General features: G+C 43.1%; 1 protein-coding gene across 1 annotated transcript in view; it reads right to left on the reverse strand.

Annotated features, from left to right (window-relative positions):
- Positions 1–23,265, reverse strand: part of LOC116740472 (kinesin-like protein KIF16B) — a 292,307-nt gene that overhangs the window by 237,332 nt on the left and 31,710 nt on the right. The window contains exons 2-10 of the mRNA XM_032606120.1: positions 22,596–22,665; positions 20,440–20,553; positions 13,864–13,980; positions 12,034–12,131; positions 11,208–11,317; positions 8,249–8,391; positions 6,583–6,751; positions 6,262–6,393; positions 4,958–5,133 (exon numbers count right to left, since the gene is read on the reverse strand). Of these exons, the coding sequence (XP_032462011.1) occupies positions 4,958–5,133; positions 6,262–6,393; positions 6,583–6,751; positions 8,249–8,391; positions 11,208–11,317; positions 12,034–12,131; positions 13,864–13,980; positions 20,440–20,553; positions 22,596–22,665 (1,129 nt within the window). The remainder of the gene's footprint in view (positions 1–4,957; positions 5,134–6,261; positions 6,394–6,582; positions 6,752–8,248; positions 8,392–11,207; positions 11,318–12,033; positions 12,132–13,863; positions 13,981–20,439; positions 20,554–22,595; positions 22,666–23,265) is intronic.

Below are 23,265 nucleotides of genomic sequence, written 5' to 3' on the forward strand. Positions count from 1 at the left end.
TAGTATTTTGTTGAGGATTTTTGCATCTATATTCATCAGTGATATTGGTCTGTAATTTTCTTTTTTTGTAGTGTCTTTGTCTGGTTTTGGTATCAGGGTGATGGTGGCCTCATAGAATAAGTCTGGGAGTGTTCCTTCCTCTACAATTTTTTGGAAGAGTTTGAGAAGGATGGTGTTAGCTCTTCTCTAAATGTTTGACAGAATTCACCTGTGAAGCCATCTGGTCCTGGACTTTTGTTTGTTGGAAGATTCTTAATCACAGTTTCAATTTCATTACTTGTGATTGGTCTGTTCATATTTTCTATTTCTTGCTGGTTCAGTCTTGGAAGGTTATACCTTTCTAAGAATTTGTCCATTTCTTCCAGGTTGTCCATTTTATTGGTATAGAGTTGCTTGTAGTAGTCTCTTGGGATGCTTTGTATTTCTACGGTGTCTGTTGTAACTTCTCCTTTTTCATTTCTAATTTTATTGATTTGAGTCTTCTCCAGGAGGGCTCACGCCGAGGAGTACTTCCCAGAATTCCTGCTGCCCGTGTCCTTGTCCTCACCATGAGACACAGCCACACCCCACCTCTGCAGGAGACCCTCCAACACTAGCAGGTAAGTCTGGTTTAGTCTCCTATGGGGTCACTGCTCCTTCCCCTGGGTCCCGATGCACATACTACTTTGTGTGTGCCCTCCAAGAGTGGAGTCTCTGTTTCCCCCAGTCCTATTGAAGTCCTGCAGTCAAATCCCAGTTACCTTCAAAGTCTGATTCTCTAGAAATTCCTCCTCCCGTTGCCGGACCCCCAGGTTGGGAAGCCTGACGTGGGGCTCAGAACCTTCACTCCAGTGGGTGGACTTCTGTGGTATAAGTGTTCTCCAGTCTGTGAGTCACCCACCCAGCAGTTATGGGATTTGATTTTATTGTGGTTGTGCCCCTCCTACAGTCTCATTGTGGCTTCTCCTTTGTCTTTGGATGTGGGGTATCTTTTTTGGTGAGTTCCAGTATCTTCCTGTCGATGACTGTTCAGCAGTTAGTTGTGATTCCGGTGCTCTGGCAAGAGGGAGTGAGAGAACGTCCTCTACTCTTGAACCAATCTCCCTGCCTATGTTTTTAAATTCCATAAATTTGACCTTATGTAAAAGTGAGAGCAAGAGTATATATGACATGATTACATTTATATAAAGAACAAAAATAGGCAAAACTGAAAACCAACCTCTGCCTTAAGAAGTCAGGACAGAGGTTACCCTTGAGGGGAAGGGCAGGCAGCACTGGGAAAGGAACATGAAGAGGAGTTTCTAGGGCGCTGGTAACGTTCTGTTTCTTGATGGAATGCAGGTTAGATGGGTAAATGCAGCTTGTGAAAATTCACTGATACGTATACTTATAATACGTATAATTCTTCAATGAAGAGTTCACATGTATGTATATATACATATATGTGTGAATATAAACCACTACATATATATCTGTATGTCTGTAATCTATGTAGTAGGAGAAGCAAATACGTGTCAGAATCTTCTGCCGTACTTAAATTGTGCTTTGAAACTCTGATACACATGGCATTCTGCATAAGCAAATAAAATTATTAAAAGTAGGAGCTTTTATTTGCCTGTACTTAAACAAATAACCCCGAAACAGAACTCTGATATGAGTAGCATTTTCAGTGAATCATGGCAGCATCTGCAATAGGATATTGTGGGAATAGACCAATGTCACTAGAAAAATTTACACTTAAGGACACCTGCTGGACTTTCCTGGTGGCACAGTGGTTAAGAATCCACCTGCCAATGCAGAGGACACGAGTTCGAGCCCTGGTCCGGGAAGATCCCACATACCGCGGTGCAACTAAGCCCATGCTCCATAACTACTGAGCCTGCGCTCTAGAGCCCGCATGCCTAGAAGCCCATGCTCTGCAATAAGAGAAGCCACCGCAATAAGAAGTCCACGCACCACAACGAAGAGTAGCCCCCACTCACCACAACTAGAGAAAGCCCATGCGCAGCAACAAAGACCCAACGCAGCCAATAAATAAATAAATAAATAAGAAACTTGTGAATGTTACCTTTATTAAAAAAAAAAGAACACTTGCTTATCTTATTGAGCATCACAAATTTAATTAATTTTGGATAAGCCTGTATTGTCTCACAACAATTTTTAGCTTCACAGTGTGATAAATTATTTTAAATTGGACTCTTGTTTTTATTGTAATGTATTAAATTTGTCAAAGAATTTTATCTTCAGTTTATCCTAAAACAGACAGCTATCTTTTCCATCCTCACTCCCAAAACTACAGTAACAAAAATAATCCTTTAATGACTGTGGTGGTCTTTGGCTATGAAAGAAACAAGACAACAAAAGATCACAAAGTATAAGGCAACTGGCATATACAACACCTCTGAAGACGTTCCTCAGACAGAATGTGTAAAAGTTTTAATAAAGTTTTTCTGTCCATGTGATAAAGCTCCTTTCGAGGATTTCCTCAGTTTAATTTTAAAAGGCTGATCTTTCTTTTCTCATAACTTATTAACATAGTAAGTACAAGAAATTAAACCAAGAATTTTCCAAGTACTTCCCTTCACATGTAGTAGTTTAGATGATCCTTACATATTTACTTCAGATAAATGTTGTTAAAACATTGAAAAAAGATCCCAATAATAAGGGGTATAACTAAAAATGACTACTGTGGCTCGTGCCATAAGTGATTCAAGCCTGACAACATCACGTGCAGCTGGACTCTGTGCTAACGGTTTCTTTTCACACACGGGAAAGCTCCACATCAAAAAGTACAATGTATGTGGAGATATCTTTAGGTGCAGAGCAAGTCCTGGCCCACTGCAGTCCACCAGCTTACGGGACAGCACTGTTGGGTGTGTTCCAGGACTCAGGAAAGTCCGCAAGGTTCTCGGCCTGTCGATATTCTCACAGGTCAAACCACTCACGGGATGTCAAGGACTTCGAGGGCCATATTTTCCTGAAGGGAAAGCTGCTCTGGAGAGAGCAGTGTGCATTTAAAGAAAAGTTTTGGGTTTTTTTAATGATACACTTCAGACATCCATTCATGGGGTTAGGAAAATAGGAAGAACTGTATCTTTATTTCTAACTCCAATTTAACCTAAATTTTCTTTTTTTTTTTTTTTTTTTTTTTTTTTGCCACACCATGCAACTTATGGGATCTTAATTCCGCAACCAGGACTGAACCAGGGCCGCAACAGTGAAAGCACCGAATCCTGACCACTGGACCGCCAGGGAACTCCCTAACTCAAACGTTTTAAAAAGTGCTCCTTGGAATCTAGAAAAACGGTACAAATGAACTTATTTGCAAAGCAGAAACAGAGACAGAGATGTAGAGAACAAATGTGTGGATACCAAATGGGGGAGGATGGGATGAATTGGGAGATTGGGACTGACACATATACACTACTATGTATAAAACGGATAACTAACGAGAACCTGCTGTACAGCACAGGGAACTCTCAATGCTCTTTGGTGACCTAAATGGGAAGGAAATCTAAAAAAGAGGGGATACATGTATACATATAACTGATTGACTTTGCTGCACAGCAGACACTAACACAACACTGTAAAGCAACTATACTCCAATAAAAATTAAAATTAAGGGACTTCCTTGGTGGTGCAGTGGTTAAGAATCCGCCTGCCGATGCAGGGGACAGGGTCCAAGCCCTGGTCCGGGAAGATCCCACATGCCGCGGAGCAACTAAGCCCGTGTGCCACAACTACTGAGCCTGCGCTCTAGAGCCTGCGAGCCACAACTACTGAGCCCACGTGCCACAACTACTGAAGCCCGTGTGCCTAGAGCCCATGCTCCACAACAAGACAAGCCACCGCAATGAGAAGCCCACGCACTGCAACGAACAGTAGCTCCCTCTCGCCACAACTAGAGAAAGCCCATGCGCAGCAACGAAGACCCAACACAGCTGAAAATAAATAAATAAATAAATTTGTTTGTTTTTTTAATTAAAATTTTATAAAAAAAAGAATAGGGCTTCCCTGGTGGTGCGGTGGTTGAGAGTCCGCCTGCCGATGCGGGGGACACGGGTTCGTGCCCCGGTCCGGGAAGATCCCACATGCTGCGGAGTGGCTAGGCCTGTGAGCCATGGCCGCTGGGCCTGCGTGTCCAGAGCCTGTGCTCAGCAACGGGAGAGGCCACAACAGTGAGAGGCCCGCGTACCGCAAAAAAAAAAAAAAAGAAAGAAAAAGAATAAAGTTTGAACAGGGAAAAAATAAACAAATAGAATTAAAAAATAAATAAATGAAAAGTGCTCCTTGATTCTCTCTCACTATAGTACCCAAACCTAACAGCACGGACCACACTATGAGCACAGAATGCAGCTCAGTACGTGCACCATGCAGATTATAAGGAAGTTTTCTGTGAAAAACACAAAAGGACAAGGCTCCTTCACAAAAACCCCAAGAGATCCTGAAGTGAGGCAGTTTCAACAGTCAAACAAAGACCCAGGGAAATCGCCTGAGCCAGGCCACAGGGATGTCACACGTGTCCCTGCATCACCATAACCACTTCTATAATGGGCGATACAAAACAGAGATTCAGGAAGGTGCTCAAACGAGTCTTTCATTCTGTTAAAATACATTTTCAAGTCATAAAATGCTTGGGTAGAATCTTAAACATTACTCAAGCCCCTCGATTTCCTTCCACTAATGGAGATTATGCTGCTAATCCTATTGCATGCTAAATGTCCATCCGTAATTGATAACTATTAGATAGTTAATCATTTTGGGTTTAGTGGATAAAATCTTACACACGGAGCACATAATGAATGCAAAGGCCAACGGGAGCGTGCTGTAAAGGAAAGGCCGGCAAACTCATTCAAAGCTTTACTTAGCACTTATTTACTCAAATCAATACAACCACGGAGATAAGTGCCTCGTTAAGATCTAGAAATTGGTGCCATTACTCAAAGAAAATTACCCATAAGTCTCAGAAAAAGCCAACCTGATTCCCTTGAGCAAGCAGCATTTTCAGCCTGGCTATTTCAGCTCGCAGCTCACGGATGAGCTTGACGTTGGCGTCCTCATTAATGGTAGGCTTGTTGATGATGTTTTTGGCTCTATTTGCATAGCGAAGAGTACTTAGGGTTTCTCCGTAATTGACATCAGCAGGTGAAATGGCTGTGAAGAATGAATTCAAAAAGTAATTTATCCGGCGCTCCGTTTCATTTAACACAAAGTTGGTTTGTAATTTAAAAGTCTGATTAACCCCAGGTCATTGGATAGACTAAATATTCATTGCCACAGTCATGAATATTAAAAATTATCGAGGACTCATAGGAAAAGTGCTCACTATACGAAATTAAATGCCATTTCGCTCTTTTTAAGTTTAGAATCAGCCATCTAACCAAATCTCCTCTGCAGCTTAGGGAGTTTTCTCCGTTGAAAATATAAGAAGAGGATTTCAAAACTATGTACGCTTCCAATGTAAAGTAGAAATTTAAATCCTTTTAAAAGTTCTGGCAAAACCTACCACCTGTAAAACTCCAGAGCATTGTAATTTTTGAAAAGAGTCAGTAGATCAGCTAATTCTTCTCTGCCTAAAGCTCTGGTTAATCAATCACACCCCAATGCCAACAAACTTCAGGGCTTAAGTGACTACACAACCACGTCTAGGGTGCATACCCCCAGGTAGAGCCCTTGCCTCCACAGGGACTCCATGGCATGGGTGTAGGGAGACACGGGGACATGGAAAGGACATGGGGGTGTGGTTAGGAGGAAAAGCATTTCTGAGTTCTCCTCAACAGTTACCTCCCCTTTGCACATTTTTTTCCTCTTTTCTGCTTCTTCCTGTTAATTAGTGAAAAGATAGACATATATCACTGTTATTATTTGCTAGATTTACTGGGCTTTTTCCTCTCGATTCTTAAATTCCATATTTTCTGCTTTGAAATAGAAAAAAAAAAGTGGAATTATTTTTACTCTATGTCCCTACAATGATTTTCTCCCACGAGTTAGCAGCGTTAGAAGTTTCTGTCCTGTTCTTTCAGCAAAGCTAAGAATCATTCCCCATGGACGTCGGCTTGCATAACCAAGAACATGGCAAGTTAATGTAACTAGGAAGAGGGAAAAAGAGTCAATAATACAATACTGTAGACTGGATCGCAGAAGGTGCTTTTCTTTAGAACAGAAAACCTTTTTTTTTAATACAAAGGTGCTATTTCCTAATGAGACATTTTAAACTTCAGTAGTTACAGTTAATTCACACGAAACACTGTAGGCTGAAGAAAAAGAATTTAAAATCCTTACTGGCAATCATGATAGTTTTAGAGTTTCCTCCAAGGCTATCTTTTAACAACCAAGTCAAAACAGAATCCCTGTAAGGCACAAAAACTTGCTTCTTCTTTACAAGAGGGTTTGCTGCATCCTGAGATAAATCAGCTGTAGGAGAAAAACAAAAGGGGGGGGGGGCAGTTAAAGGCAATCATTAAAGATTTTTTTCTCTAATTCGGCTTCAAAAAACCTTGAGGTTATTACTCCGGTTTGTGACACAAACATTAAACCCAAGTGCTCCGCGCTGCTATGACACCACCAAGAACGAGAAGAAGCAGCAGACAAGTACGAACCCACCTAAGGCAGAAATGACATTTCCCAGAGTCACGAGGGATTTGTTGATGTTCCCCCCTTCCTTCAGCCGGACCCCGGTGGCACCAGTGGCATCTGCCCGCTCACTTCCGGCGAGATCGACTAAGTGGATCTTACTCACGGTTTCACATGGCATTTCAGAATCAAATTTTGCCTGTGGTGAAATATAAAAGCAAAGTGGAAGAGGTATAAAGAGCCCCAGTGTTTATATGTTTATATAACATTTTTTCTATGTTTTATGTGTTTATGACACAAATTCTAATTATTTTCCGCTCCTCACTGTGGTCTCTCAGGGTAGATTTTATTTTTTAATTTTGTTGTTTCATTGGCCTTCTTCCTGATGACAAAAATTAAACTGAATACAACAGAAGCCTACCATATGTGATTCCTAAACTTTCTGAAGAACTACGGATTCCATTACCCAAATCACTGTCATTCTCAAAAGGGCTGAGTCTGACCACGGCAGATGAGGAAACTAGGCCCTGAGGGGCATTCCACAAAGAAAAATATAAGTAAACAAATAATTAGTTTTGTTCTCATCCAAATCTGCAACATTACAAGCACAATGGCTTTCCAAAATATGATAAATACAGACAATTATCTGAAAGATCACTCAGCCGTTATTCGATCTTAAAATTCGATTTGTTTCACAATTATAAAATAGTGAAAATCTTAAATTCTGTATTCCTTGATTCTGAATTCTACCGAAATTTTACTTTCCCAAAGACTTTTAACCTACGTTTTACAGTCTGAACCAAAACGCCAAAAAGGAATTACCATATTGTGATCGAAAAGCAAGCCTCTTAGAAACTAGGGACGGCCACATCCTAATCCACATTAACCAGAAAACAGGAGGAAAAAATCCAGTAAACGACAGTAAATCAAAAGAAAAGGTCTAAAGAAAGGTAAATTTGTAGAGGATTTATCAGGAGTTGTTTCGACTGACCCTAGAGACTTTTTTCATCCTCTTTGCTCTCTGAGCCTCCTCATTAATGAAAGGTTAAGTTTTTCTATCTGATGTGTTCAATGGTTAATACAGGCCAGGTCCTCTCCAAACTCCTAACATGTGCGAAGCACTGAGAGGACCCAACACCTTTATGTTCATCCGTTCCACCGGTCTCGGTCTGGGTGTTAACGTATTTGCCCTGAGTCATTTACACACGTTCAAAATGCGCTCCACCTCCAGATCATAATGAATTCCTACATTAACACTTAAAGACGTCCCTTGTCCTTTAGTATCTCTCTAATTATCACAAGCAGCGCTGCGGGTGAGTTCCACAGAGCCATAATGGACCACGATGAGTCACCTTGGCCTCCAGCTGCACTGCCTGGCAACCCTGTTATCTCCCACAGAGCTGGCAACGATGAAAACTTGGACTTAATTAAGCACAAAGCAAGTTCTTTAATGTCTAGAACACGGCAGAAGCCTGCTAAATATTTCTTACGGGTATACATCAGGTTGATTTCAAATGTAACCGCGGAGAAATCAGCACACAGCACACGTTCACGTCTAATGAACAAGGAAACGGCAGTCGGCCACCTCTGCTTCTCCTGGCTCACCACGAGTCAGTCCTCAGCTGGTGCCAATCAGCCGGGAAAGCCCTCAGGGACAGAGCCAGCCCCCCCACCCCCACCCCACAGCTGCCCTCACCTGCGTGAAGTTGATGGTGAAGATGGCATGAGACCTGCTGCTGACATCATTCATCCCTGTGGCAGCGGTGGTCCGATTGATGTTTCCTGCATCCATAAGCTCTTCGACATCACCGTAATTCTGTACTAAATGTTTGGATAAATCTGAAAAAAAAAAAAAAAGGCGGGAGGGTGAAGAAGTCTCCCCAGTATCTAGTAAATGGAAGAAGAAATGTACCTCTATGAGATAGTACACGACTGTACAAATCTGTGGTGGTTTATAACACAGACTCAGGAGCTGGGCTGTCTGGGGTCAAGTCCAGGCTCTGCGACTGACTAGTGGACTTTCACGGTTGTGAACAAGTCACTTAACCTCACTTAGCGTCGGTCGCCAATCCTGATAACGCATACCTATCGCATATGGTATTTAGGATACCTGTGAGATATCTTCATCAACCTCATTAGCTCTAATCATAGCCAGGGAAATATAAACACTATCTCCATGCAAAACACACATTCTTTTAAATCCCTTTTAAAGAAACTTTCCATTCATTTGTTGGGAAACATTCATATGGTTCTAAAATCAAAGGCTACAAAAAGTATATTGTGTAAAGGGTCTTCCCCCTCCCCCATCCAATAACCCACCCCCAACTTCCCCTTCTGTCAGGCAACCCAACATTATTAGCTTCTCCAGACCCTCCCAGAAATAACCTATATGTATACAGGCAATTACATATCTATTAAGCCATCTTTTTTTCCCCTTTTATACATAGTAGCATACCATACACATTGTTTCGCATCCTGCTTTTTTCTGTGTAATAACACATTGAAGAATATTCTGTATCAGTTAAAGTGATCCTTCATTCATTCTTTTTTTTTTTTTTGCGGTACACGGGCCTCTCACTGTTGTGGCCTCTCCCGTTGCAGAGCACAGGCTCAGCGGTCATGGCTCACGGGCCCAGCCGCTCCGCGGCATGTGGGATCTTCCCGGACTGGGGAACGAACCCGTGTCCCCTGCATCGGCAGGCGGACCCTCAACCACTGCACCACCAGGGAAGCCCCATTCATTCACTTTTATGGCTGCACAGCATTCGATTCTATGCATGTACTGTAATCAACAGTCTCCTATTGAGACTATAGAGGTTGTTGAGAGTTTGCTTCCAACACAAGTAACGCTGCTACAAATAATCTTGTATTTCGGTTTTTACGAATATGTGTGAATATTTCTGCAAAATAAATTCTTAAGAGGTGGAATTGCTAGATGAAAGCACATTTGAAATTTTGATGGATATCACAAAACTGTCCTCCACAGAAGGCACTTTACACCCAGCAGTAACAAGGTATAAGACTGTCTCTCAACACTGTCTTACCAGGTTCCTTACATCTGCCGGGACAGTTAACAGATGCTAGCTTGAAGAATTTTTGTTTTGCTTTTCTCTGATTATGAGGCTGAGCCTTCTTTCCTCCATTTAAAAATCATCAGTATTTCCTTTTCTGTGGACAATCTAGTCACATCCTTTGTTCATTTTTCTCCTTGGTTTTGGAGCTGCCTTTATTAAGTTATAGGAGCTCTTTATATATTAGACTTAACAAGTCCTTTGTCTGAAACTTGAATTGAAAATATTCCCTCCACATTGTAAACTGGCTTTTTACTTTGCTTCTGGTGTTTCTGCCAAGTGTAAAGTTGGTTTTCTGTTTTGTTTTGTTTCACCATTTCAAATTTAACACTTTTACTTCATGGCTTCTGGATTTTAAGTAAAACATTTTTAAAGGCTTCCCTTCTCCAAATTTCTAGGAAAAAAAGTAATCCAGGGTTTCTTGCAGTCATTATGTCACTTTTAACTTTTAAATATTTGATCCATTTGCCATTTACCCTAGTATAAAAACTGAGCTCCAGTACCAAGTTACTTTTTTTTTCTTCCTAGACAGCTTAATAACCCATATTCCCCCAATGTTTGAATAGCAGATTTATTAGAAACTAAATCCCCATTAAGTATCTATACCAGATTCTGGATGTTTCACCCTGCTTGATTATTCTGTCTCCTCACAAACCCAGCTTTGTAATATGTTTTAACATCTGATAAGACAGTTAAAGGGAAAACATGAAGGCACAGTTAGGCTAAAAACTATTAACAATAATAGTTATCCCACGCTCCACAGAACAAATACACAGTTACACATTTCACTTTGGGCATTAAAAAGCAAAAGTTCAATTGAAAATTTACTAAAATGCAGATGAGGACCTGTTGGTGCACCCGGTATAACCAGGTAAAAAAGACAACGGAAACAGGAACATCTTTAAATCCATGACCAGTTCTCAGCCTTGCCTCCAGCGAGACACACAGGAACGACAATAGCCACAGGAAAGCCGATCTGTGTGCGATTCTTATAGGCCAGCCTTAACTCAGCAGCCGTATACAGAGGAAGTGTGTAGAGCTGACTGTTCTAGTCCAAAGACAGCCTTCAAGCCAGCCTATTTTTTAAATAATTCGCAAGGGCCAGCCCTTCACCCGTCATTCCCTGGGACATTCCTCACAAAGGACCGTGACACAACTAGTGTAGCACAATACAAAGGCCGAGAACACAGCACAGGAACCTGCAAACAATCTTCCCAAAGGCGAGAGGTCTCAGAGTCGCCCTATAATCATGTTACCATTAAGGTCAGCTAAAATGCAAGGCCATTTAAAGAGACAGGCTGTAGGGTTGCTTATCTTGCCTGGGAACTTGGAAAAAACAAGTTCCTGGAGTTCTTAAAGCCAGAGGAAATCTACTGGCAAGCCCCACAAAATCACCAAACGCCCAGTGAAGTATAAACGCGTTAAAGGAACATCGTGCAGTGACAGCACATGCAATTTTTACTATAATGATTCCAAAAATAAATTTTTAAAATCTCGCCATTATCCTACATTTTTTCTCTCTGAAACTATTATTTTTACAAAAATTCCCAAGAAGAATAGGGCTGTGAAAACGTTCACTCTTACCCTCAACATAAGGTCCTTCTTTTGGATGCTCACGGACTCTTAAATTGAAGGTTTTGGATGACTTCCGTCTAAGCAGATCTCTCACACGTTCATTATAAATTTCTAAGTAGCTAAAAATTTCAAATAGAGTTGAATTCAGTAAGATGATTTCAGACATTAATAACAACAACAGTAACATCAGCAACATACATTTATGGGTGGTAACCATGTGTCAGGTACAGCACTTTACGTGGATCATTGAATCCCTACAATAGCCCAGAGGTAGGTACTACTACTATCTCCATTTTACAGGTTAGGCAATAGAGGCTCAGGGTGATTTAAACAACCTATCCAAGGCCTCACAGCCTCTGCAGGGTCAGGCAGCCAGGAGAACCCTTGATTGCCACGTCTGCCCCCAAACCACTGACGAAACTGCCTCCCCACACAGGTTTAGGTTCAAGGAGGAAAAAACACCACAACCACCCAGATTTATTTAAATACTAGATTTATAGTGATCCTACCAACATAAAGAATAACACAAATCCTATTCAAATAAAAGAATAAGGCAAGTGGGTATACACTGAAAGGTCGAAAGCTCACTCCATTTGAGGTGAGCATCCTTCGTTAGTTTCTGACCAAGGCGGGTTGCCTCTACCGGCCTCCCAAACCCCAATCCAAGTGGTACCCAAGGAAGTCACTGAACACATATGTGCTTTAAGCTTGCCTTCCAACCGGCACAGCACAGGAGGGGGAGAGGCAGACTCTCCCCTAAGGAATCCAAAGGCTTTATCCACTCCTTGTGCCTTAAATCAAGCTCACACTCAGTTACTCAGGCCATGGGCCCTACCTGACTTCAGTTCGAAAAGATGCCTCGTCCCATCTGGTGGTTTCATTTATCCGACTGAAGAGCCCTTCGCAGATCCGGGGTATTAAGCCAGAATCGCCCTGCAGTGGGAAGGAGGGACGCCTCAGCTGTCACTTGAAATAAAAGCAACCGACGATTGCATCTGCAATTGGCTGGGGTGGACTCAGGCTCCAGGGGCCTGCAGGCCCGGCCCAGGGCCCAGGGCGCAGCACTCATCCCCTGCAGGGCTGCTTCCTACTCTCTGAAATGAGAGGATTGAGTTTTCGAATTTCTACCTGCTGGGACCATGATAATATACAGTTATCAGCTGTTCAGCAGCTAAATCGTGGCTTGCAAACATAAGACGACTTATTCTCTAGCTTTCAAATAGTCACGTTTCGGTTGGCGCTGACACGCTGACGAGCTTCAGAACGGTACCAAAGGCGAGGTAAAAATGTTCTCGTTAGAAAGCCAGACTTTAGGGCTTCAGTGTTTTCTTCTGAAATCCCTCCCTACTTTCACCCAATCTCCCATCCCCAAAATAAATATATATATATATATCATCACAGGTTTAGGAGAATTTTTTTCCTTGATACCATTAAATCAGTATCAATTCTTATAAAGAAAAATTGGGCCTTTCACCACATTTTTTCTTCTTACTTTAAAAAATAAAATAAAAAAGAATACCCAAATGGTACTCAACTGTAAGGTCAGAGAAAAACAGTTGTAACTTATGAGTGCTTTGCTGAACTTACATAAACTAGCTAAGAGGGAATCAACATGTAAATTTCATTTTTAGAGAAGGCTTTTTTCTCCAAAGGCACGGTAGGAAAGTAGGAAGAGAGAAGTAATGGTAAAAGGAAATATGAAACTCTTGAAATTGTCTGTTCTTCTCTTATTCTTCCCTACTTCTCAGCATTGAAGATTCACTGCCCAGCGTTTATTTTCTTCTCCTGGAAAGAAAATGCCTGGATTTAAGAAGCCAGGACACATGCACTCGAAGGCTTACATCTGGAAAGACCTGTCCTCCTTTAATGCATTACTTCTTCCACTAACCATCGAGCCTGTAGCATTCAAGGCACCACCGAGCCTGTCAGCAGGAAACCCAGCCATCCTCTGCTAGTCCCCCCACATCTAGAACAGGCTGGCACCTCTCAGACTCCGTGAACAGTTTTCAAAACCACAACATGAGAAAAGTAAAACACACAAGCACTGTCCAGGTCTGGAGAAAACACAGAATGGGATAAGTTCCTACAATCACGTCTAGTTCTTCCTCTGCCATATTTTGGGGCAAGTATAACTTTAAGGTTCCTAATTTATACAGCATAACTACTAGACTCTACATATTTATAACTACGTAGACTCTACATAACCTGTACAATTCTAACGTATTTTATGTATTCACTGGATTTATGTAGTACCTTTCCACCAAAGAGACTCTTTTTTTACATTTTTCTTGGGGAAAAATGTTTTGAATAATTTTAAATAGAACAGAGTTCAATAATTTTATTCAAACTGTTGGGTTGGCAGAAAAGAAGAATAAATTACTTGTAGGCCCAGCATACTTTTTTGATAAGATTATAAAGCTTTTAAAAACAGAAAATGAACTGAGACTCCCATCCATTATTCATGCTTATAAACTTAAAACTATTTCTAATTTAAAATCTCTCAAAGGAAATTTCGTCCAACTTATTACTGAGTTTTACCTTATCGCTAAAGAACGATCAGAACATGAAAAGCAAGTTAGTACAGACCACGTAGATAAGAGATACTTTTATCAGTCCAAAGAGAGATAATGAGAAATTTTCTTCCCACACAGTGTAAACAACGTACAGAATCTCCCATCATAGTGTATGACTTTCCTGATCCAGTCTGCCCGTATGCAAAGACACATGCATTATAACCTTCAAATGCAGACTTCACGACATCTGTGCCAAGGGTTTTGAAAACCTGAAAGAAGGAAAAAAAAAAAACAAAAAACCACAAAAGATACAATTACCATGGATTTTAATAAAAACTCCTTCAGTGTTGACAGTATTCTTGAATACTACTTTCATAAGGATTACACCATGCAAAATAAATCACTACAGAGCTGTTAACAACAGAATAAGTGTATACCCCAGTTTTTAATCAAAAGGAAACTTTTCTGATTTCCTTCATTTGATTTAATCAAGCAGAAAGCAACCCCATCCTTTTTCCACTTAAGTTAACAAAAAATTCCTGAAATAGAAAAAGGTAAACAAGGCAAAGTGACAGTCATATCTAGAAACAAAGACGATTTTAAAGCGTGATGATTTACCATTTCAGAATTACATAAACTTATAAAGTGATTCATGCTACCAGACCTTCCAGAAACTAAATATTCAATGTCACAGCAGCCAGAAAGTTACGGCCCAAAAACCATGTCAGATCAATGTCATCATTTTAAGGATACGGCCATTCATCAAAGTAAGTCTCCGGAGGCTCTCACAGAGCTGAGTGATGAGTGGGTGCAGATGAGGCTAGGATGCCAGGCTCTCCCGAGTCAGAATCCAGTGCATTTTCCTGTTTGGACATTTGCCCAGGATGGAGAGGGCAGGAAGACGAGCTGTGTGGGGCCTGGGTTGGCACTTACGGTGGCCTGAGTTCACGTCCACCGCACCACACAACTGCACTAGGATGCTTTGGGGAATGGAAGGAGGGTGAAGGACAAATACTTGACCCACACAATCGATGTAAAAGAAGCAAATCAAGATGCCTGGTCATCCTCCTTACACCCAGCTGGGGCGGGGACCAGCCAAAGCTTTCTAACCCCCTCCTGCCTTCACACTGGCCCCCGCCCCCTCCCTGCAGGGGAGACCAGGACACAAAGGGCACACAGAACACCTCCCTGCTTCAAAAACAAGGCACATCAGCAGCTGAAGAGACACCAGAGAGGGAATACGATCAGGTTCTCAGTCAGAGCCAGGAAAAGGTGTGGGGTCCCCCGCAAAGGCCAGGGCGGGAGCCTCACCAGCCCCTCGGGAGGGTACAGTCTCCGTGAGTGATGCCGGGTGAGCCCAGCTCAAGACACACCATCGTCTCCCCATAGGGATCTGGGCCCTCCAGCCAGATACCACCCCGGGACGGGGCTGACAACAACTGGCCATCGTGCTCTCCCCTCCCCACACAGACATCCTTGCTACCAACACAGCTTGTCAGCCAAGGACGCTCCAGGCACCGTCTTCCTGCCATCTTGTTTAGACTTCGTCTCCTCGGTGGCGTCAAAGATGTACAGACTATCCTTCCAACCCAGCCACTTCCACAGAGGACCCTCTCATTACTCTCCTTCATTCTGAGTTAAGTTTCATCCGTTTCAGCTTTACGAGCTGATATTTTCTGATCCTTTTTCCACATTCAGATGACTAACTCAACCTTCAACTAGAGCAGCTCACACCATGTCTGTGATCAGTCCTCGGGGCGAGTAGTGTCCTAGATCCACTGTCCAGGGGGAGAGGTTAGGTCACTGGGCACACAGAGGGCGGCAGAGTGGGATCTGCACCCGGCCTCCCTGAAGCCAAAGCCTGCGCTTCTACAGGAGTAGACGCCGCGTCCTCTTCCCACGCTCTCGACATCAATCTGGGAGCCCCAACCCTACGTGGAACGGCCTCCCCCGACAGACCCCACACACACACACACACACACACACACACACACACACACCTCTGTGAAGAAGCAGAACCAGGAATCCCAGGGGGACTCTGGGCTCCAGACTAACCATCTGAGGTTCATTTTCACCACTATATATGGAATAGGAGGAAAACTAAATATTTATTTAATTCTTTCTGATTAGACAAAAACCAAAAGGCAGATGTCACTTTTAACCACTTCACAGAGTGCCACTGGAGAGAAAGAAGAGCCTTCCAAAAGCTTCTGGAAGAATAAAGGAAGGCTCTTCTCTCATACTTTTGTCTGGGGCTAAAACAGTCATGGAAAATATCATATTTAAACCAAACCCCAAAGTTTTCAAAATGGAATTCTTCCCCAGGGTTAAAATCCACACCTGCTACCTTACTCCTCATTTAGTCTCTAGAAAGCTAACTCAGCTGGAGTTCCTCCAGACTCAGGGGGTCCCGGAGGGGGCGGGGGGCCTGGCACTGGTGGACGTGACCGCACGACAGGCCTAGAAAATGCAGGTCCGGAGGCGCTGAGACCCAGGCCTGGCTTGGTCCCAGCTTCAAGTCGGTTGCGGACCCAGAGAAGCAGCAGGACGGTGCCCACACCTACGGGGTTCCCAGCAGGGAAAACCGGCTACCCCACTGCAGCTCCCACCAAGGACTGATTTACCATCGTCTACCAAACCGAGGTGGGGAAGGAAGGGCTGCTCGACTGGCTGACGTCCTGCCCTCCTGGCCAGGCTCCCCGAGAGCCATTTCGCTGCTTGTCTGAGAGGCTACAGAGCTGACTTACAGAGCAAAGGGAGGCATCGCAGGGCCTCGCTTGAGGGGAAGTGCCCACAAGAGGGCGCTGTGAAAACAAAAGACTCTCCATCCAGCTGTCAACTGGGAAATTTTAGGTTTCAAGTTTCTCCGAAGTCGAATCAAGGAACAGGCAGTGCGAGATCAAAGCCTCCCTTTGTAGTCTGGAGAACAATTAAGAAAATTAGACCTTACTTAATGGTCTTTAATTGACACGAGTATGGACTTAAATGGCTCACTGACTTTTTTTCTAAATCTAACATTAATTTGGAAGGAAGAAATAGTAACGGTCATCTTATTTGGAATTTGTTTAACACTATGGGAAACTTGACTTGTACTATAGTAATGGGCATGATATATTGTCTCAAGATGCCTCTTCATTTAAACGATTTTTAAAAAGAAGAAAAAGACAAGGGCCGACATCACACTAAGCCTGAGAACTGTCGGCTCAGTTCCCGTGCAGGATCCGGCAGCGTGAAAACTTTAGTCGATACAACACCAGCTATTCAAAGTAGAGATGACGAAGATTACCTTCTCTTTAACAGAGTGTCTAAAATATAGGTGTTTTCCCAAAAATGCCAAACTCACAGAAAAAGAGATCGGATTTGTGGTTACCAGAGGCGGGAGGCTGGGGGAGGGAGACTTGGAAGAAGGCGGTCAAGAGGTACAAACTTAGTTACAGGAGAAATAAGCACTAGGAATATAATAAACAACAATGGTGAGTACAGTTTACACTGCTGCATGATACACAGGAAAGGTGTTATCAGAGGAGATCCTAAGAGTTCTCATCACAAGGAGGAAGTTTTTTTTCCTTTTCTTTTTATTGTATCTATATGAGAGGATGGTTATTAATTAAACCTATTGCGATAATTGTTTCACAAGATACGTAAAGCGAACCATCATGCTGTATACCTTAGACTTATACAGAGGTGTATGTCAATTATTTCTCAATACAACTGGAAAAGAGGAAAAAAAAAACACTAGGAGTGTTCCTGGATCTCTGCTGGTTTTATTAACACGTGGTTCTGCTAGAAAGCAGTGTTTACTAACATATCTCAAAGGCTTTTTCAGTTCTGAACTGAATGTACGATATAAATAACCTGAGACTGTTCCATGACTTTGGGTTCCAGAGTCAAGGAACCCAAAGCCTCTGAAGCGCAGACACCTGAAGCGGGAAAGTCTCCTCCTCAGCTGAAAACTCTTTTCATTCTCAAACTATTTTTAAACTCTGGGCAGCTATTTTTAACTCCCAAAAGAGCTAAACGTGGGCTTCCCTGGTGGCGCAGTGGTTGAGAGTCCACCTGCCGATGCAGGGGACATGGGTTCGTGCCCCGGTCCGGGAGGATCCCACATGCCACGGAGCAGCTGGGCCCGTGAGCCATGGCCGCTGAGCCTGCGCGTCCGGAGCCTGTGCTCCGCAACGGGAGAGGCCACAACAGTGAGAGGCCCGTGTACCGCAAAAAAAAAAAAAAAAAAAGCTAAACGTGTTACTGCTTCCCTGACCTTGACTCTCACTGAACCCAGGATATGTGACCTGTTCCATAAATGAACTACCCACCCGTAGACAAGGCCTCTCAGTCAGCAAACGCCTGCTGAGCGTCTCCAGGGAGCCAGGCCCTGCTGTCCACCCCACCACTCCCGTCCCTGGGCTTTCCCTCGGCACAGCCCCTGTCCCCAAAAGGCCTCAAATCCAGGTTAAACAGGGGGGAAATCCAGCGGCTCGCTGGGTAACTTAGGAGGGAAACCTTCATGGCCCTCATTCATCCTCTAATGAAGATGTTCTGAGGACCATGTAATGAACCAGCTTTACCCTTAAACTCCCTCGTACCAGCCACTTCATTTGCATTCCTACCTGAAAGCCAAAATCTGGATTCCACTAGCTGCAACATTCTGTTCCTCACCAGACTCCTAGTTACCAACACTGACTGATCCACTTGCCTCAGGACCAACGTCATCTTCGCTCACTCGCTCATCCATTTATTCATTCAACAGGGCTGCCAATCCTTAAACCCTTAAGACCTTCCAGGGGTATCTCCACCGCCGTATACATCAGCCCCAGGATCTCAACTCTGCTACTATTCAGTCGATTAGACCTACAGACTTGAGAAGGTTATTTTAGCTGAGTCTCCTTGACAAAGAAAAATAGAGCTAAAGTCGACCTCATTTGGTTCTTTGTGAGGATTAAACGAGGCAGCACCCCTGAGCACCAAGCAGCGTTTCTGATTCCCCTGCAAACTCCAGCAGCATTAGTTCACCTTTCCTCTCCCGGCCCCTCTCTCATGCCCAGCACCCCATCTCTCCTCACGGCCCCCATTCCTACTGCTGTCATCCTTTCTGTGTTTCCCCAGTACTGAATCAACAACTTGCAGATACTATCACTGCAGGCCTCTCCTTGGAACAACTTCTCCACGTTCACAGCCAATCTGAACTCCCAACACTTACATCGCCTCAGAAAGCCAGCCTCCTCCAACAAACCATTCCTAAACCAACTACGTTTCTCAAATGCTAAGGATCGTGCAACTCACCTGGGGATCTTGCTAAAAAATGCAGTTTGATTCAGCAGGTCTGGAGTAGTTCCTGAAATTCTGCATTTCTAACACTTTCCCAGGCAACGCTGAGATTCTAATACATGGACACACGAAGTTACAAGAAACTACACCAGGATACCACTTCAAGATGCCATCGTGTGGGTCACAAGCCTGGGTGGGCAGGACAGGAATTCACGTTCATTTTAAGACCTGGAGAGCTGAAGCCATGCCTCTTAAGAAGCTGTTAACAAGCCAGGGAGAAGCCCCGCCATGCGGCCATGCTCTCCCCCCTACCCCACACCGTGTTTCACCAGAACCCCGCTCTGCTCCAACACCCTGCTTGCCCCAGCCAGGGAAATACACTAGTCCTTCTGGTCACATGACACACCATCAAGCGACGGTCCCCTGGGAGGATCTTCAGGTCTGTTCTTATCTGCCCATCTCATGTCTGCATTTCAGATCACAAAAGCCTACAGCACAGGTTTCCTGGACAAATTCCAGCTTCATTCTAGGTTCTAGAAAGATTCTGAACAAAACGATCTTGCTTTCTAGAATCTTTCTTTCTAGAACCTACAATGATGCATCCAAGCAGGGGGAATGTGACTTGGGTGTGAAGTGTACCTCCTAAAGCTCTGCATCGCAGCAGGACTCAAGGCCAACTGAGTTATGTGCCAGGCTTAGCAGTACACACAGGCAGACATCAGAGTTCCTGCGGATTCAGTTCAGACCACAGCAATAAAGAGAGGCACACAAATGTTTTGGTTCCCTGTGCAAATAAAAGTTATGTTTATAAGATACTGTCGTCTATTAAGTGTGTAGTAGCATTCTGTCTAAAAAATAACATACATACCTTAATTAAAAAATACTTACTTGCTAAAAAATGCTAACCATCATCTGAGCCTTCAACAAGTCATAATCTTTTTGCAATAGTAACACGATAGATCACTGATCGAATACTAATGATAGAGTTTGAAATATTGCGAGAATTACCAAAATGTGACACAGAAACATGAAGTGAACAAATGCTGTTGGGAAAATGGCGCCAACAGACTCGACACAGGATTGCCTCGACCTTCAATTTGCAGAAAAGCGTTAACATCGAGCACAGTAAAATGAAGTATGCCTGTAAATGTCCCCCCCAAAAAAATGCTTTACTTGCAAAGCTCCTTTAAAACAGTCATCACTGCCGAGTTCTGAAACAAAAATGATGACCATCATGCTCCAAAGTGGGAAAAAAACAAAATCAACCTTTTGGGGATGGAATTCATCTCAGGCTTAAGATAAACGGTGCTATGTAATAAGCAAAAAGCTGAGTTACCAAAGGCTAATTTTACATAAATCATATTCAGAAAAACATTAGCAAGACGTTTTAAAGAATTTTAGGGTAGGCATGTTTTTTCTCAATATGAAAATAAACCAAAACAGAGATTTTGAAAATACCATACCATTTCTTGTGAAACATAATCTGGACTTTGTGTATCAGCAGAATAAAAAGAAAAGTCATAGGTGAAGGTCTTGGTCCGTTCTCTTCCTGAGTCCCCAGTCCCTCCTTCTGGTATCTAGAAAGAGATGATTATGACAATAACAACAATGTTAAGAGGAAAATAATAATAATGTGAAGAGCTCTGTCAGCAAACAAGTAATCTGTCCAAGTCAAGAAAAAAACTTCATAAAAAGTACACAGACGATCACCATTTTCCATTATTTATACCCTGACTCAAATCCATTTAATTCCTCACCTCCTGAATGAATGAATGAATGAATGAACAAGCAAGCAAACCTCAACTCCTCCCAGCAATTCAGGCTCTCTACGACATGCCCCAAGGCTACTTTTCTGGACTTCTTATCATGATTACCTTATATGAACCTGACACTCCAGCCAGACGCTGTGTTTTTCTGACTTCGATGCTTTTTATTGCTGGAGTCTGCACAACTCCACGGGGTGCTGTTCACAGAGGTGACAATGTGAAAGCAGTTGTGTGATCCTGTGGCCCCACTGAAAACTCCAGGCCTGAGGCCTCCTCTTCCACAAAGCTCCCCTTGGGCACTGCATCCAGAAGTAATTCTCCCACCTCTGAGAGACGACTCTCCCAGGGCACATCGTATTATGAGTCTATTGCATATGTTTGCATACATCTTGTCTACCTTGCTATATACCAAAATTGAAGCAAAACCCTGTTTAAAACTCTTCATATGCCACCAAGGCCTCGCACAGCTCCCTGGACATATGCCGAGTAAATGTAATGGGCATCCTATTTTCCAACATAATTCAGATACTATAGTATACATACTATAAAAGAAGGAAATTGTTTAAGGTTCTTATTATTAAAATGTTTAAAAATCCAGGCATCTATTCTGGTTATATCAGACAAGGCAATGTTTTGTAAAACTCAAAAAGCAACAGAGTAATCAAGGAAAACAGATTCCATAACACACAAAGGAAGGAGATTCATCCAAAGCCACGGGTCTCTCCACTCCGTTCCGGTAAATATGATGTCTGAATGACTTTGACCGCAGCACTGTGAGCACACAAAGGTACACGAAGCAGAGGTAACTAACAGCAGAGAAAGAACAAGTGACCGTGAGAAGATGTGGGAGGTCAAAGGAGGGAAAGCCAGGTGCGGGCCAAGCAGAGCCAGAAGGTAGAACTGCGGGCAGCAGAGAAAGAAAGACATTCCACTGGAGAATGCCTCAGGCCAAGGGGCACCAGAGCCTCAGAGGAGGCCTCTCGAAATGCCCAGAGCACGGCCCATGCGAAGATGGGCACATTCCCCAGCTTCTATCACTGGGGATCAAGTTGCACGACTTTGAAACTGGATTTCAAAGCGTCCAGTCCCTTGAGCCACGAATTAACAGAAATCCAACCAGAGGCTGATCTGCACTTGGCCGTGGGGCACCAGGCCTCTGAAACCCAAACCTGTGAGCTAATGACAACTATCGGAGGAGGATGGGGCTGGGTTCATAAGGGACATGATTTCTTTATTATTGATTTTACACACTTATTTTTCCCCTAAGTGAAAAGTATTCAAGGTCCTTAACAAATTCACTAACCAAAGAAAGAAAAACAGGATACTTTAAGTACAAAAAGAACTCACCATCTCAGAAAATTCTGGGATTTTTTTTCAATTTTCTTTTTTCCAGAAAAAAATTTCAGTTTTTTCAATTTTTCATCCTCTGAGTTTTGAATAATAATACCAGCTTCTCTTGCAAAGTTTACAAAATTATTTTCATTAAAAATGAAAACAAATCTAGGGCCAAAGCTTATTTAATAATTCACAATGAGCCAATTGCCAGGCTAAGGATCCACCACAGGATACAGGATAGAAATGCCTGGGTCAGGGCTAAACCCATGAGGTCACCTCCCAGAGCTGCGGCTCAGGCCCGGCTCCCAGGTCAGCGAAACCAGGGACGGGACAGGAGACAAAGCATCAACCCTTTTGCTTTGTGACCAAGCCCAAGCCAAGTGCAAGCTGACGTGGTGAACTGAACGGAGAAAGGAGGGCTGTGGAAACAGCAGATGTGTTGTATTTACCCACAAGCCGTCGGACGCGGAAACAAACACACAATCACAGAACTGGAGCCAGCCCAGGCCGCTACTTGCCTTTAAGTTTGTGATTGTTGTTTTGCTTTTCTCCATTTGAATAATGAATTTGGCTTCCAAGTCCTTTTCCCTGCAACACAAATAATTCAGCGTTGGTTAGGAGAGAAAAGACTGTTTTTACAATATTTGTTGTATTTACTTTTTACATATGGCAGTTTGTTTTTAAATGGCACGTGAAGCACAATCTCTGATACACCCCCGTCCTGAAACCTTACGAACGTAAACTTGAGGACGCACAAAACAGATGCCACCATCAAAAACTTAAGACTGAAAATACTGTGTTGGCGAACCCTGGAAGAACTTCTACCTGTGAGTCAAAAGGAGGCTATGTGAAATGACAGAAACCAGGGACATTGTGTGACTCGGAAAAAAGAGAAGCCCCACCCACCCGGTACAGAAGAAAGTCACCATATCCCTCCATCCAGGATGAGAACTAAGAAGAAACAGGAGTAGTGCTCACAACCAGGTGCTGCTTCTAGAAGCAGCCAGGGCCCTGTCCCCTCCCCCCACCTCCTTTCTATACCCATCCAGAAAATGTACTTCCTAGAAGACACCAGAACAGGAAGTTAAGAGAAATCCTAAAAAGTACAGTTCTCTGAAAGAAACGAGACTACACCCACACAATGGAGTGGGATGTCCCTGGCAAAGGAATGAGGAAGGTCTCTATGTA

Source organism: Phocoena sinus, chromosome 15, assembly GCF_008692025.1.
Source record: "Phocoena sinus isolate mPhoSin1 chromosome 15, mPhoSin1.pri, whole genome shotgun sequence".
NCBI classification, from domain to species: Eukaryota; Metazoa; Chordata; class Mammalia; order Artiodactyla; family Phocoenidae; genus Phocoena; species Phocoena sinus.